The following is a 16,879-nucleotide window of genomic DNA, read 5'->3' as shown; positions in this document are numbered from 1 at the left end:
TATCAAATTGGTTATGTTGATCATGAAAAGTGATTCTTTAATCATGAATTGGCGAACCAAGTTCTGCAAAAAGCACAAAAAGGTTGAGAAAAGACTGTTTATAAATTGATAATAATGAAAAAATTTAGAGAAAGTTGGATAAATAATTAGATAAAATAATTTAAAACTAATTTTAGGATTAACAATTGTACGTTCAAGAATCATGAAAGTTTGCAGACCTTTTGGATTGTATATGAATGTAAAGTAAAATGGCTGGAAATTCAGTAATTCAAGAAAATATGGTTAATTTACTCGATATTTAGATTCACTTAAATGTGCAACTTTACACTGTTTGTATAAGCAAATGAGCAATATGAAGAATGTGAAGTTATTATAATCAAGATTATGAGTGTCTTGTGATAATTTTAACAGGTAAGTTAACCAAATAGTCTACAAACTTAATTTACATGATTATATTGTGGTAATGAATAATAATGATGTCTTGATAAAAAAATAATGTTTAACAAGGCCAACGATTCATGCAGTTAACAAATTATGCGAATGGAATCATTTTGTTTTCAATTAATTCCAAAAATGATACATCGTTCCATGCTTTAATAACATCAACAAATAGTCCATTCTTGAAAGTTTCAGGCAATCGTTGATTAATCCAAATTATCATTCCGAGATGCTAATTCATTTATCTTTAGTTTCTCATGAAATTATTCATACAATTCACTGTAAATCAAGCATGAAAAAAATGTTAGTAAAATAACGGCAAAAAAAAACGATATGCAACAATGAAAATCATAAATGACATAAAAGGATGATGGGTAAATTGGAGTTAGTCTAGTAGTAGATAGAAAACTATATTATATAATGATGGGGATGTTGTGTGATAATTATTATTGTAAAAGGGGAATTTAAGGTTGATCTAAATTCAGGTGATTCACCAAAAAATGGATGAGAATAAAAAAGTCTGTTCTAACAAAAGATGATGCACAATGTATGTTGATACTTGAGCTTTTTTCGGTTCTTTCACACCTAATAAAAAGTGAATCAAATGCGCTTCCAAACCTTCCAGCCAATCATTCAAGTATTACAGTTGGCTTTTATTTATTTTGGTCTATTATAATTTGGAGTCTTTTTTTTCATAGAATCTAAATTGTACTTTCAAATTTACTATCAAATCAAACCTGTTTAAAGCAAACAATTAACTATCAATACAAGGGCTGTTGCAAAAGGTGAAAAATGTAGAAACACCAAAAGGCAAATTAATTTTCATCCGGTTTGATTTAATCCGTTCAAGTTGCTTTTTGTATTCTCATTTGCTTTGTCTATCTACTGATTAAATGCAAGGTTTTGTTAATTAAAGTTGAAAGCTAATAAATTATTGTTGCAAATAAAAGGGGTTACGCTTTGAAGGCACAATAAACCATGAATGAAAAACAAACCTAGGGGAGACTGCAGCAAGATTTAATCTTCTGGTTTGAGCTTTTCTTTGCTTGTTCAAGAATGAACTGCATTCAGCAGCAGAAAGTGATGCGTTTGATGATGACCTGGAATTACTTATACGTTGGCTAACTGCCCGTCGTTGAACATTAGCGGCCTGGTAGCATGAAAAAAAAGAATTAACATTAATTAAATTCAAACATTAAGGGAGTTTCAAAATATGATAAAGAGTGGGAAACAAAACAAATTACAAACCAAATTATGAAAAGCAACTGTCATCAGTTTTTCTTCCATGTTTTTTAAAGCTTTACAGCTGTATAAATCTTTCTCTAAATCAAAGATTTGTCTCTCTTTTAAGCGCAAGTTTGTTTTAAGCTCATTAACATCATCACTAAGGTATAATGAGTTATTACTTTCACCAAAATAAAGATTAGGAACAGGTGCTGACATCGGACCTCCATTGGAATTTACTACTGAGGATAGTCGAGATGTAGGTGATTGAAGGCTTAGTGGTTCTAAATTTTGGACCACTTGGCGAGCTTTTGTAACAGCTTTTTTATATTTTGATTCCAGTTCAGACATTTCATGGTCCTTCTTTCTAACCGATAGTTGTAGCTCACTGATACGTCGTAATGCAGTTTCAAGATCTCTGGGCATTTCTTCAGGTAATTCTTGGCCTTGGTTATTGGCAGGGAAATTAGTCCCACTTGCTGTAAGATCTTGTAATTGTGATTTAAGTTCTAGCATGGAACGATTGAGATTACGATTTTCTGCTTCTAATTCCGTTATTCTTTCTTTTGCATCGCCCAAATTGGTTTGTAGTAGGACCACTTTTTCATCATCGCTGTCTTTCAATTTGTCTCGCAACATTTGATTTGCGTGTTCCAGCTTGATAACTTTTTCACGAATATCTTCAACGCTCTCCATTTGTTGATTGTTAATTTCATTAATAAGGCACTTGGGATCTTTGACAATTGCATCTTGTAGTATTGATTCACTGTCTGATCTAGCCCGGGTTTCTTCCAGCTCTGATTTGAGACGATCGTTTTCTTGTAATAATTTATCTTTCTCTTGTTTGAGAATGGTACATTTATCTTGCAGCCTCTTAAAATCAAAGTCAATCTTATCAGCACGCAAATTTTGTTCGGCAACTTCTGTATGTAAATCTTGAACTTGTTTTTTATACATGTCGATTTGTGATTTCAAAGTCGAACTTCGTTTTAACTCTTCCTCTAATTTTACATTTGTTTTAACCAAGCGGCTGTTTCTTTCTTCCAGTGTTTTAACTTGTCTCTTAAGATCAGACATCTCTTCCAAACGATTTTTATAAACCTCTATCATTTGTTCATATTTATCAACACGTTCTGAAACATGGCGTAAAATGTCCAATTCGTCCTTCAATGCTCGAGCCTCCTTGGCCTTTCTTTGAAGATCTTCATTTTTTAATCTCAACTCCATTAAATCGTTTTCAAGGATTTCATTTTTAGCCATATATTCTTCTTTATGAGACTCCATTTTGTACAGATCTTCTTGTAACGCTTCAATTCGAAGTTGAAGTTTATTATAATGTCTATCTTTTAGACTTGCATCCGATGGATCGGCTCGTTCACAACCACGTTCTGTGTTAGTTTCATCGGATAATTTTTGTACCAATTTATCATTTTCTTGCATCAACGCCTCTTTTTCTTCCTTCAACATATTTAAAGCTTTCTCCATTTCAAATAACCGTTGATCGGCTAATTCACGGGCTTCATTTGCAATTGATAGCTCATCGAGTGCTTTACGTAGCTGATCTTTTAAAATTTGAATCTGGTCAGTGTTGAGAGAATCAGGAAAGGTCATTGATATTGAAGTTTCCCGATCTCTACCAACTGTCATAATTTCCTGGACAGCTTGCATAACAACGAGTTGAATTTCGTCAGCCAGACCCATGATGACACCAATGTATTCGGTTTTTTTATCACATTGAACAGCAATGCCGACTACTAACTGAAGTAAACGGCCTAATTGCTCACTATTGCACTCCTTTCCAATAACATTAATATCAGGTAAACTAATCCATGTAGAGATATTTTGATTAAGCACATCAGTATACCAGTCAACTATTTTATCTAAAACCTTTTTTAAATTAGATATACGTAATCTCCAGTTGTCAGAAGATATATCACCCTTGATTTTGGTCAACCATTCATTATTAAAATGATCTGGAGCAATTGAAGATAATACACGAGCTATCAGGTAGCCATCACACAGTTGTTCAATAGAAATATTACGATCAATATTATCAAATGTTTCAAGCCATTTGATCAGGCTTTCCGTGGTTTTTAACATTTCGAAGGGTTTAACTAAAGAGATTTTAAAAGAATAACAAATCAGAATAAAAAATAGCAACATTAATTTATAGTCAAAGACACATCAAGGATAGAAAGTAATTTCTTTGAGAACTTACCTTTGATTCCAGCCTATAACGTGAATTACCACGTCAATTTGATGATAAGGGCGATTTTAAAAACACAGTTGGTTGATTAAGTATCCAAAAAGACTTAAGAATACATTTTGTAATAAATTTGGGAATAATAAACATTACATCAAGACTTCACTACTGCAAATATCTCACCTTAACCCAAGTTGAACACCAGTATGAATATTTCAACAGCCGAGTTTACCTTCATTCAGCTGAGTGAACAACTGCTCCCTCCAGCGCTGATGGTTTCCATTATTTGTTTAATGTTTTTAACGATAAAAAACTGAATTAAGTTTGAATTGAACTGTGTAATAGTTTGTCTTCAAAAAAAGTAATTTATCGAAATCCAACATTCAATCTTCAGAATAAAAATCTCAAATTGATCCAATTTCGTATTACGTTGGAAGGTACAATTAATCTTTACGAACCACCAACTTCTATCTTTTAACTCAAACACCAATTTAATCTGTTTCTTGTACCATTAAAAAACAATTTGTAACCTTGATAAGTGAATAATTTCTCATCAAATATCTACTTAAACACAACCTTACCAAAAGTAACCATTATAATAATGACGTTATTTAGTCTTCAAATACTTGACTTGATCAATGGACAGAACTTTTTTATAAATCTTTCTTATTGTACTGTAATATGTAATATAATAGTGATAATTTTATCATAGATATGAATAAATAAATGGTAATTTAATGATAGAAATGGTGATTCACCCATTTAATTTAACAAAGATTATATTGAATTTATGGATGGAATGAAGAGCAGAGAGTTGTAGGTTCAAATTATAACTGATGTCTATCAATTAAAAATTTTAAAATTAGTTTTGTGCAGTTTTTTTACAAAAATTAATGAAGATTTGGCAGAAAATGATGATTCCAAAATATTATGGTCAATTTAGCAGGTTAGAAAGCTATGCGAATAATAAATGATCAAGAGTAAACAATGAATGAGAGAGAGTCAATGATAATTATGAGATGGAGGTGAAAAGCATGACAGGAGCTAGAAATAATTTTGAAGACAGAAAGGGTTTCAGATAAATAGTATTTCACAGTAATTCAAATGTGAAAATTGGCAATCTAATGACTAAGGGGAGCAAAAAGTCTTCACTAATTTCACTTTCACTGAGATTGAGGCACAAAAATAATTTGGAAATTTAAAAGATAGATAAAACTCTGATTGAAGATGATGTAACTGCCCATAAACGTCGAGCTAATTTACGTGCTTCAATAATTTGACGTCCAGGCTTGAAATAGGATAGCTTTTGAACGTAAAATAATTCAAAACACAATAAATTTCCACCTTTGGTTGGTGATAAACCTAAACGGTAACTTGGAAAATAAGAGGCTAACATTTTATCAACAAAATTTCCATTCATCATGCTTGGATATCCGGTCATTTCTGATCTTTCTTTTGGAATTTTCAAAATTTCTCCCTGAAAAAAAGAGAAAATATAAATTAAACAATGTCTTAGTTTAGTAGATTTTCTTACATTTTCAGTCTCAAACCAAATGATATAGTTAAAGGAAAGGCCATTTCCAGACCAAGTTGATGTAAATTGGCCATTTGACAAATTAAAATACGCTGTCTCGACTAATTGAGGTAAAACATTCTTAGATAAATTGAGATTGAGCAAATTAAAATCACCAATAGCATCGGCACCGTCATCTACTTTAGCCATGATTAGTTCATTCAGATTTCGATCAACATAGATGAAGCCAACTAAACCGGGAACAACATCGCTGTACGCTTCAAGGGCCATGTTGCGTTGACTTTTGACATGAAAGTAATCAATGTAATCTTTAAAAACGTTAAAGCAATTGGTTTGGAGTGAAAACATAAACTCGGACATAGTTGGATCCATGATAAACCGCTCAATTAATCTTTGATGGTGGAGAAAAACCTTTTCACAATATACTGTTTTAAGAATAGCTGAGACTGAAGACGCCAGGGAATCAAGTTGTGCTGAGACTTCTTCATTATTGCGACTCAAAATATGTTTACGGATTTCACTTTTGGATAATTGATTCAATTTTGAGATCAAAGTTCGAATAAGATCGCTTTTTTGACTGTTTTCAGCCAAATGTCGATTCAACTTGGTCAATGAGGCATCAAATTCTTGCAATGAATGGAAGCGGCGTAGATCTTTGGGTCGATACTGAAGTATATTGAGTATTCTGAGTAAATTGTGAATATGAAATGTAATTAGGGTGGTTGGCAGTTGAGATAAAATAATGAAACTTATTTCCTTGGAAATCCTTATGAAACGTGAATAAAAAGGGACTAAATATCTCTGGTCAATGGATGAATGTAGGAATATTAATCGATGATCAAACTCTTTCCATCGATAGTTTCGCTTTTCGCCTTTTATCGGACTGCTTTCACTTGATGAAGATGATGATTCATAAGATTCGGTAGATGTTCTTCTTTCATTTGTCTGCAAAGAAAAACGTGAATTAATACAATATCAGATGAATTGTTTGATTTATATAATTGTTTTCTGCGAATATTTACCTCATAATCTTTCTCATTTTGATTTGTTTCGTCTCCAATCCCATCTTCATCAAAATCATCAAATGAAATTTTCAATGTGTCTTCTTTCTCTGAATAATACTCGCGAGTTCCTTGTAAAGTATCAGCCAGTAGAGTAAGTAATACCAAATCTCCTTTATTTAATTTAACAGCATTGCGACTGAAAATAAAAAGGAAATTAGTAAATCAAGAAGAAATCTTAATAAAGGATAGTAAGCCTTCAAAGGTGTGAAACATTTATCAATATATTGACTATGAATTAAGTAACTGATAACTCAAATGTTGATGACCCAACATGAATTTGCTTTTAGTAACTGAGTTAAGCCAATCAATCATTCTAATTAGTTTTACTATCAATAAATGTGACATAATTATCACATTTGTAATCATTTATGCACGAGGTATGAATAGTTCAATGATCTTAGCAATTGCTGGAAATTATGTTAGGGTTTAGCATCTAATCCATGAAATTATACCTCGATGTTCTTGTAATTAATTTCCGTTCGACAAATAATAAACCATGAGATGGAATTTCCACTGAAAAACGATCGAGATGAGATGACAACTTCATTATATTGGAACGGACCAGATCACTGAATATTTTTTGTACTGATTGACTTATGAATAGCTTTTCTGTTGCCTAAAAGACGAGGATAGACACGATTAGAAATGATAATCAAAGCAACCTTGCAAATAGATTGACCCACCTCAACCATGTAAACAGGGCAAGTTGAATTTTTTAACCAGTTGTTGTAAATTGATGTTAATAATTTCATCTGATTCTCATCTCCTTTAATCTCACTTAAAGCAACTCCAAACATTAATTTAGAAATAGCGACGAAAGTAGTCAAATTATGTTCCATTTTTTTCTCGTGTGTAAAATTGGTCGAATCCGCGATATAAAGGAATATGTAATCTAAAAACTGAAGAATAAAATGCAAAAATCAATTAATATTAGTTGAAAAAATCAATTGACTTTAACTTACTTGAGAATAAATTATTTTAACTGATGGATATTTATCAGCAAATACGTCCAAAGATGGACTTTCACTGCCCAAAACTCTAATTGAAGCTACATATGGAGCAAATAAAAGGACAATCATATTCTCCAATTGTTTATCATCTTTCAAAAACATCTCTTTGATATTTCGTGGTGAATCTAGATCTGTTAATTTGCAATCAAAAACCAACGAGGACAATGCTTCCAGAAAATCGAGATTGTGTTTCACATAGAGTAAATAATTGTTAACATCAAAAACCATTAAACAATCCATTTTGACTTTTGCGCCTTAAATTTCAAAATCACATGAAATTTATTGACAGATTACAAGTCAATTAAACACTAAACAGATGTTTCTTGATTCACTGGCAAACTGTTTACTTGTATTTCACAGAATTATGTGGAGATAAAATGACAATGAATTTTAGATATTTTCATCATATCAATTACACATGTAGTTCAAAAATAACTATGACGTCTTAATTTGATAGATTCAACAATTTCACAGGATAAATTAATAGTCTTCGTCAATTAGCAATCAAGCTCAAAGCTATGTTAATTGTTGACGAACAAAATGTCGATGCTTTAAACAAAAATAAAGTTAGAAGAAAACTTTGAAAAGGTAAAATAAAGGTAACAAAAGAAATGCATGTATTTTTGTTCAATGTTGACCAATAAGTAAACAAACTTGGAGAACGAGACAAAAGAGGATAACACTAGAGTAAACTTATAATGACTGAAAGTATTCTTATTTTATGATGAAAGCAGATTATGATGGAGACTATGAATTAACAACAGATAACAAGGAAAACAATTTAAGCTAATTATCAACATCGAGTTTACTCCTTAAAACTGTTTGTTTTGATTTTTACGTGACAGCCTAGAAGAGTCATCTAGCGAGTCAGATTCACACTAAACCAGTACAAAAAAGATGAAATATGAAAAAAGACAAATGAATTTGGTTACCGAACATGCAAATGGTACAAGATCATGCATGATGTATATAGTAGAGACCCTCGACAAGAAACTGTGCTTTCTCATTTAAATAAGGATTTCATGGAGAGAGGGATGCTCAGGATGACAAGGAACTACCAAACTCTGATAACAAAATGGTACGAATGGGCTCGACAAAATATGTCCTGAATATTTTAGAAGAATGCAAAAATTCAGAATAAAAACGACTTGTTCATCTGAATGGTTTATGATCTAAAAAACAACAAAATGGCTTTTACTTAAAAGACATAGTTAACACAATTGTAACATTTATACACAAATTGACACAGCTTGACGCAAATGGGTAAAAACGGGTAAAAATGAGTATCGTTCAAATTCCGACTCTGTTAGTTTGTATGGACATAAAAACTGAGTCTTTCTGTGCGATTTAAAAGTTTCCCTGATCAATAGTTTATGAAAAAATCAAGTTCAAAGTTTAAATTTCGATCGTCTTTTGTACAATTATGGAATCAGTTTTTTTCATGAAACTCATTTCCTTAATGTAACTTTTGATGGCTAACCAGAAACCTTTAATTCATGAAATACAACTTTCTGTTTCATTAAAACCAATTAGTTCGATTTGCCCTTTAAGCGACCACATTCTGTGACCGAAAGAGGTAGATAGCTGAAACTTATTAATCTTCTGTAAAAACTGTTTGTACTTATCATGGATTGAATAAATTTTTCAATTTATCGATTGATCGCTTGATTTTGATCGCCCGATCATATTTTGACTTCATTTCCTTGAAAACTATTCATTGGATGCATTATTTAATAGTACCAATGGATTTTTATTTTTATTTTATTTCCCTACAAACCCATTGAGTCTCAATTCTTAACTTAAATGTACGATCCTTTGCCAGTACTCTTTGCATTACATTTCAAGTTAAACCAGAAAATTGGTTTATTTACGAAGAAATGAGATGGGTTTGTTTTGTTAAGTTATTGCTCGTTTATAACCCAAACATCATCAACCAAATGCACTAGAAAGTCACCAAATTGAACTGCATTATTAATTAATAGAGAAGTAATTTGTGAAAGAATAATGGTTGTAGGTGATACCATTCTCGAAATATTGAGTCTCAAAGTTTTGAGGCTAATGGCCAAAATCAAGGAAACTATCGATAAATTGAGAAAAATGTACAAGCCATAATGTGTACAAACAATTTTTACAGACGAGTAATAAGTTTCAGCTATCTAACTCTTTCGATCACAGAATGCAGTCGCTTTAAGGGAAAATCGAACTAATTGATTTTAAAGAAACAGAAAGTTGTATTTGATGAATTAAGGGCATTTTCTGGTTATCCACCGAAAGTTACATTAAGGAAATGAGTTTCATGAAATAATTGTACAAAAAGCGATCGAAGTTACAACTTTGAACTTGATTTTTTCATCAACTATTGACCAGGGGAACTTTTAAATCAAACAGTTGTGTTAACTGTGTCTTTTTATTAGTAGAACCAAAAAATATACCTAATAAGAATAGCAAACAAACTTAATAGGCCACTAGGAAACATGTATGACAAAAGCGACGTGCAAATTGTGGTAATTTAAGCCTGTAGCAAAGACTAATTGCTTAAATCTCTCAATGAACCATGTCTATTGGAAAATATGTCCAATGCATGGGAATGAGCATATGCAGCATCTAAAAGCAAAGCAAAATATCCATTATGTCAATGATCATTAGAAAGAAACCTGAATGGACCGCCGGCATTTTATATTAATGAGCAAACTCCAGACAACTTTACTTTAAGTGAAAATCGAAAGCATTAGCAGACCATTAAGACCATATAAAGCATTATAAGATCAGTTGAGCAATCGTTGAAGGTCGAAATTAATCAGATCAGAAATATATACAGACATGAATATCAAGCAAGGATAAAATCAGAGAGAAAACTGTCAATCAAATTGTTATCCTACAGAATCTACAACTTCCATAGCCCAAGGAAAGGACCATGCACCATATGCTAGAGTTTTTTTAACGGCAAATGAAACACACATACGCATTTTATTATTGACTTGAAGGTCACAGTTATTTCATATGATCTTAGCGATATGCAGAAAACTTAAATAAGCAATCTAACAATCCAAAAATGCTTCAAACTGATACATTGTTATATTTTACAATATTTTAGCATTACTTAACAAAAATATTGAAAGACAAATGAACAGAAATCGGGTAAGAGTTGATTTGGTAAATATTCGGAATCTGTCAGTTTGTAGTGACACAAAATCTGAGTCCTTTTTGTCATTTAATAATTTCTATGATCGACAGTTCTGCAAGAAATCCACTCAATTAGCTAAGGATTGTAAAAACAAGCAGAAGTTGTTGCTAAAAAGACAAGATTGTCACCTTTATGCAACTTTATTGCACCAAGTTGAAACAAATGGGCAGCTACGGTTAATAATTGATTTCTGATATATTTAGACTCTGTCGGTTTGTAGAGAAATAAAATCTGAGTCCATTAGTACCATTTAAAAATTTCTAAGATTCTAAGTTCTCCAGAAAATCGAGATCAAAGTTGAAACTTCGATCGCCTTTTGTACATTTATGCAATAAGATTTCTTCATGAAACTCCTTTTTACTGATGATAAGTTTGATTGCAAACCAGAAAATGTAATTATTTTGAGGAATAAAAGTTTATTTTTTCTGTAAAACAGATAAGTTCGATTTTTATCAAAACCGACCAATTTCGATGACCAAAATACTTAGAGAGCTTAAACTTATTATTTGTGCCCAAGAATTGAGTGCAAACATTGTCGATTGAACGATTTTGTCAATTTATTGATAGTTCTCTTGATTTTGGCCATTGGCCTTAAAACTTTGAACCTCAGTATTTCGAGAATGGTACAACCTAGAATCGTCATTCTTTGTTCAATCAATAGATCTTATTATGGGTCATAACATTATATGAGCATATTCATGAAATAATGAATATCTTTCTAACAGCTAGCATTTGTGTTTAAGTAACCATTTAGCTTTATAAATCAAGTCTCGTAGCTGACAGCATAGTGATAAAATGCTATGACTTTTTTTCTGTATAATATTAAATCATCTAAAATTTATATTGTAATAGTCCACAATTAGATCTATTGGTCAGAGAAAGAATGATGATTCTAGGTTGTACCTTTCCCTTAATATTGAGGCTTAAAGTTTTAAGGCCAATAGCCGAAATCAAGAGAACTATCGATAAATTGACAAAATCGTTCAATCGACAATGTTTGCTATCAATTCTTGTGCACAAATAATAAGTTTAAGCTCTCTAAGTATTTTGGTCATTGAAATTGGTCGGTTTTGATAAAAATCGAACTTATCTGTTTTACAGAAAAAATAAACTTTCATTTCTCAGAATTATTGTATTTTCTGGTTTCCAATCAAACTTATCATCAGTAAAAAGGAGTTTCATGAAAAAATCTCATTGCATAAATGTGCAAATGACGATCGAAGTTTCAACTTTGAAGTCGATTTTCTGGAGAATTGTCGATCGTAACAATTTTTAAATGACTCAAATGGATTCAGATTTTATTGCCCTACTAACAGAAAGAGGCTAAATATATAAGAAATCAATTATTCTCCGTAGCTGTCCATTTGTTTCAACTTGGTGCAATAAAGTTGCATAAAAGTGACTATTGTGTCTTTTTAGCAACAACTTTGCTTGTTTTCAGAAGTCTTAGTAAATTAAATTGATTATTCAAATTATTCGAGTGTAAATCAATCAGACCTTGTAACTCAAAAAGCCCACAAATAGTCATGATGATCATCTTCAGTGAATCGGTCTAGTTTTTAATTATCTCGTGAGAAATATTTTGAATCAATAGTTTGAGGAAATTAAATATGAAAGTATCAATTCTCGTCATTGCATAATAAGTTCTTGATTTAAAGAGTACATTAATTCCATTAAGGTGTTTACATTTCATTCTAGGATTGATTTCGTCAAACAATTTAAAGTAATTTAAGTTAAATTACAAAATTGTTACTAAATGAATGCAAATGTAAATCTGATATTGGAAACAATCAACTGGTTATTTTCATTCATCAACCATTGTTTTGGCAAGTTGTCCCTTTGAGAAGTTAATTTGGCTCTGAATTGTAGTCGAGCAAGTTCAAGTCTCATGTAAGATGAAATTTTGAGCAGCATTTTTGTGAGTCGAATCAAGTGAATTAATTAAGGAAGATGGAAAGAGACAAGGAAGACGAAGAAAAATGATATTAATAATTTCAAGTTGCTTGAAATAAAGTTGATTGTCTGCATTAGATGCTAAGGGCAACTAAACCCAACATCATTTTCATTCTTGTATTATTTTCAGCATTCATATTTCCATTCCCATCGTGTTATAATTTAACAGTCAAAGGTGCAGATCAAGTGAAAAGGTTGAATCATTAATGATTTATTAATGAAACAGTAAACATTAAACAGTGTCAAGCTCATCATTCAAGTATCTTTGGTTCAGCTTGAGAAATGGCGTCAAAAGAGGTTTCGTATTTTCATCAAATTTTGCTCTAAATGTTTGATTAATGTTCTCATGTTTTCAACAGGACAAGAGTGCTTCTAAACTTGGCAAAGGCCAGTCGAAACATTCATCATCGACTACCGATGGTGAGGGTGACAAGCTGGTTGGAGTTGGTGATCAAGATTACTCCATTCATGGCCAGATTGTTAGAGTAATTGAAGCCGCGAGATTGTTTTTTCAAAACCAATTTGAGAAGGCGCTGGAACTATGTAAACAAGACAACGAACAACATCTTTATCTGACACTCAGCTATGGCACCATGTCTTGGCTTCGAGCTTGGATGACATTTGAAAAGGTTTGTATCTTTGCTTTGAAACCTAATCCGACATCTTTAATCGTCATCTTTGCTTTTGCTATTTTGAGATCTCTTGAAGTTGACGTATTTTATGAATGACTTTATATCGATTTTATATTAAAGTCTGACTTTGGATAATTAAGGAAATGAAATGACTTGTCAGACGCGATTTCATTGAAGTTTTTGAATACTTATTCAAATTTTATTCAATGTAACTACAAGTGGTTGGGTCAATTATTTGTAACTTTTATATCCTTGGGTTTTTAAAAAGCAAATTCAGGAAAAGAATCAAGTTTCACAATCGATTTATGAAGTTGAAATAATTGAGTCTCTTTTCTTGCTTTCCTCTTGGATATCACGCAACGATGATTCTTGCAGCCAGAAATTGAATTTGCCATAGAAGCATTGAAAAAGTCTGTTGATTTGAGTTCAGCTCGGAAAAGACATTATTCTTGGATGGATTACCTTAGAAGAACAAATTATGATGAATTCACCGAAGGTAAATCATTCATTTTGAAGAGAAGAGTTTATTGATTTATTTATTTTTTTCCAGAGGAGATTCATGCTGAATTGGCATATGCTGATTCTGTATTCATGCTAGCATTGATCACTTTTGTCCAAGATCAAAGTTTTCTCAGCTTAATCAAAGGCGCCTGTCGTTTCCGTTATGGTTTTCAATCGTACAAGTAAGGTCTAAAATAGTCGTTAAAATAAACATTTATTTTAATGGAATGAAACATTTTCAACAGAATCTGTCAAACTATCATCCAAAAGCGAACCAAATGGCAGTCTGAAGTAACTCGAAGAGAGTTTGCATCCGGTGTTCATGCTGGAACTGGCATTTATAACCTGGTAAGTGGCCAGTTGTTGCAAATGTTGTAAATTTTGTTAACTCGATAACTTTTCAGGCTCTTTCAATGTCTCCTCCAAGAGTTTTGAGAATCCTTGAATTCATGGGTTTCTCGGGGGAACGAAGTATTGGAATTGACGAATTAACAGCTGCTGCTGAATTGGATGGGACTGGAAGAAGTCCATTTGCAATTATATTACTTCTGATCAACTTCAGTCACATTGAAACAATGATTGGATGGGGAGAGAAGGATATCACCAGAATTGAGGATTTATTGGATAAACAAGCCAGTCATTGTCCAAAGGTACATACGGTTGGAGTGTGTTGCGATCTAAATATTAGAATAAATTAAACCAATTTCGAACTTTTATTTCAGAGCGTTTTCTTGCCATTATTCACTGGTAAATTGTATCAATTGAAAGGGAACTGTGATGAAGCGATCAAATCTTTCAATGAAGCAATTAAAATGCAAGATGAGTGGAAACAACTTCATAATGCTTGTAATTGGGAAATTATGTGGAACTATGCGTATGTATCATAATTAATTATTGAATTTACAGTCAAACGAATTTTATTAGAATCACTCTTAATGAATGAAATTCTTGAAATGAAATTAAAATAACGGTTTTGATCATTGAAACACATGAATCAGAATAACATATGCCCATAAGCTGTAAATCTGTAGGAAATTTTATGCTTCAAACTTTTTCAAGATCAACTATTTCACTAATCATTTTCTCATTTTTTAATTAATCAATAATAATTTACAGGGTTCAAGGAAATTGGACAAAAGCATCTGAATATGCAGATAAGATGAGGAAAGAGAGTTTATGGTCACCATGCACTTTTACGTACCAATATGCAGTCTATCTGTACATGTTGAGAGAGGAAACAAATGACCATTCATTATCTGCTAAAATAAACGATGCAATGAGGTAAAATATCACTTAAATAATAATTAACATTATAAATGATAGATTAATATGCAGTCTCAAACAAGATTGAATCTTCGATGCAAAGCTTTGCTCTATGACTAAAGTGAAATTTTAAAAATGGGTTCGACTGCTCAAAATCAACCCAAAAGTCCCTTTAGCTTAACATTATTAAATTAAGTTTGTTGATCAAAGAGGGTAAAAAACGAAATATTTTATTATTTTTCGCTAAAAATTAATGTATTACAATTTACATAATATTGGTATGAATTTATGAGACCATTGAAATGTTTACTTTCAAGAATAAAATTTTACTGCTTTGCTGATGCTTTGATATCTTTTTCATAAACCAGGGAAGTTCCTACTTTGAAACGACGTTTTGCTGGTAAAAGCACGCCAAGAGAAAAATTTGCATGCAGAATGGCTGAGAAGTTCATTGAGAATGGCGGTAAAATGGTTGTTCCCGCTTATGTAAGTTTTTTTCATCGACTTGATTTGAAATTTTCTGGTTACATATTGATAATAATTTTAATTTTATTTCTTGTTTCTGCCCTTCAAGGAAATATTTTATATCTGGAATATATTTTCAAGCATCAATGCTCCACAACTAATTGAACCAATTCTTAATACAGTCGATAAACAGTTGAAATTATTCACCAAAGGTAAGACTTAATTCATTCCCAACGTTTTGTTTATTTCTGTTAATATTTATATCTTATTTACATTGGGAATTAGTGGTTAAAGAGTCAACCGATGATTATTGCCTATTGCTGTTGTTGAAAGGAGTCTGTTTACGACATCTTGATAAATCAATGGAATCTACAACAGTTTTGATGGAGATTTTTGAACATCAGCAAAATATTTCAGCAAATCATTACATTCTTCCATGTGCTTGTCTTGAGTTGGGTTGTTCAAACATTAAGTTGAAAAGGTACAAAGAAGCTCGAGACTGGATGAAAAAAGCAATCACTAATTATACCAAATATCCAATTGAGTTGATTGTTCATGTGAGATCACATTTTGCCATTAAATCAATCAAAGGGGAAAATGATCAAATCTTCTGGAACTGATCAAGTATTTTACTCGATTTTTATCTCAATTTACGAATTATTTTTGTCATGCTTTGTCAATTTCAATACATTTAATCAACTTCATGGGAAGTTAAAATATTAATATTTTTGATATTTTTCTTACTCCAAAAGCAATGACTATTATAATATTACAAATTTATAATCTCAATTTTTGCAGATACAAAATTTTATTGTAACGGAGCTTTAAAATAAATTTGCTTGTTTTATAGTCAAATTGTTCAATCAATTATTCTGATGATGAAAAACAAATAATATTGAAATGGCACTTCAATGATTGATCTGATTGAATTTTGAATAACACCTGTTGACATTCGATTCAAGGATGAACTTGATTGTTACAGAACAGAGATTGACTACATTGTTGTAATACGTTTCAAGTAATATTTAATGATGATTAAAATTGCTTGTTGTAACAGATGAAAATAAATTTTGGATCAAACTAGCAGGGAAGGACAAATTGTTTTTTATATTTTTCAGCAAAGCCACTTGATTTCAAAGTTGAACTCTAAAAATGGAACCAAAACGATTGACAAATTTAAACATTTTGCACTAAAATGTTTTCATTAACTAATGATTAAATGGTAAGACCAGGATACAACAATCCATCACACGAATATCTATTTTTAAAGGTAAAACTTAAGTGAGTCTATTTCCCGTTTTCTCAGTAAAGTAAAGCTTAATCGTAATGATTCAAATTACTCTGCCGTAAACGAGACAACAAAATTTTATGGCTGATTGACCCAACTCACAATTTACTTGTCTTTTTA

General features: G+C 31.5%; 3 protein-coding genes across 3 annotated transcripts; 1 reads left to right on the top strand and 2 right to left on the bottom strand.

Annotated features, from left to right (window-relative positions):
• Positions 1-11: 11 nt before the first annotated feature.
• Positions 12-4,063, bottom strand: LOC107363472 (protein Hook homolog 3). Its single transcript, XM_015930702.3, has 4 exons — positions 3,881-4,063; positions 1,687-3,776; positions 1,434-1,588; positions 12-717 (listed from the first exon to the last, which is right to left on the bottom strand). Exons 2-4 carry the CDS (start codon positions 3,760-3,762, stop codon positions 702-704), a joined length of 2,247 nt encoding a protein of 748 aa, XP_015786188.1. The 5' UTR covers positions 3,763-3,776; positions 3,881-4,063; the 3' UTR covers positions 12-701.
• A 517-nt stretch (positions 4,064-4,580) lies between these two features.
• On the bottom strand, positions 4,581-8,323 carry HPS1 (Hermansky-Pudlak syndrome 1 protein). The gene is made up of 6 exons (XM_015930703.3): positions 7,426-8,323; positions 7,147-7,362; positions 6,916-7,079; positions 6,422-6,599; positions 5,400-6,344; positions 4,581-5,342 (listed from the first exon to the last, which is right to left on the bottom strand). Exons 1-6 carry the CDS (start codon positions 7,711-7,713, stop codon positions 5,064-5,066), a joined length of 2,070 nt encoding a protein of 689 aa, XP_015786189.2. The 5' UTR covers positions 7,714-8,323; the 3' UTR covers positions 4,581-5,063.
• A 4,255-nt stretch (positions 8,324-12,578) lies between these two features.
• On the top strand, positions 12,579-16,383 carry LOC107363489 (tetratricopeptide repeat protein 39B-like). Its single transcript, XM_015930722.3, has 11 exons — positions 12,579-12,907; positions 12,970-13,239; positions 13,618-13,738; positions 13,793-13,925; positions 13,989-14,091; positions 14,148-14,393; positions 14,466-14,617; positions 14,860-15,024; positions 15,375-15,492; positions 15,581-15,683; positions 15,757-16,383. Exons 1-11 carry the CDS (start codon positions 12,893-12,895, stop codon positions 16,089-16,091), a joined length of 1,761 nt encoding a protein of 586 aa, XP_015786208.2. The 5' UTR covers positions 12,579-12,892; the 3' UTR covers positions 16,092-16,383.
• Positions 16,384-16,879: the final 496 nt, after the last annotated feature.

The sequence above is a fragment of the Tetranychus urticae genome, chromosome 2, assembly GCF_039701765.1.
Source record: "Tetranychus urticae isolate SD_2017Ah chromosome 2, NJAU_TeUrti_SD_1.0, whole genome shotgun sequence".
NCBI classification, from domain to species: domain Eukaryota; kingdom Metazoa; phylum Arthropoda; class Arachnida; order Trombidiformes; family Tetranychidae; genus Tetranychus; species Tetranychus urticae.
Note: the sequence above shows the minus strand (reverse complement) of the source record. Positions and strands in the feature narration are given on the sequence as shown.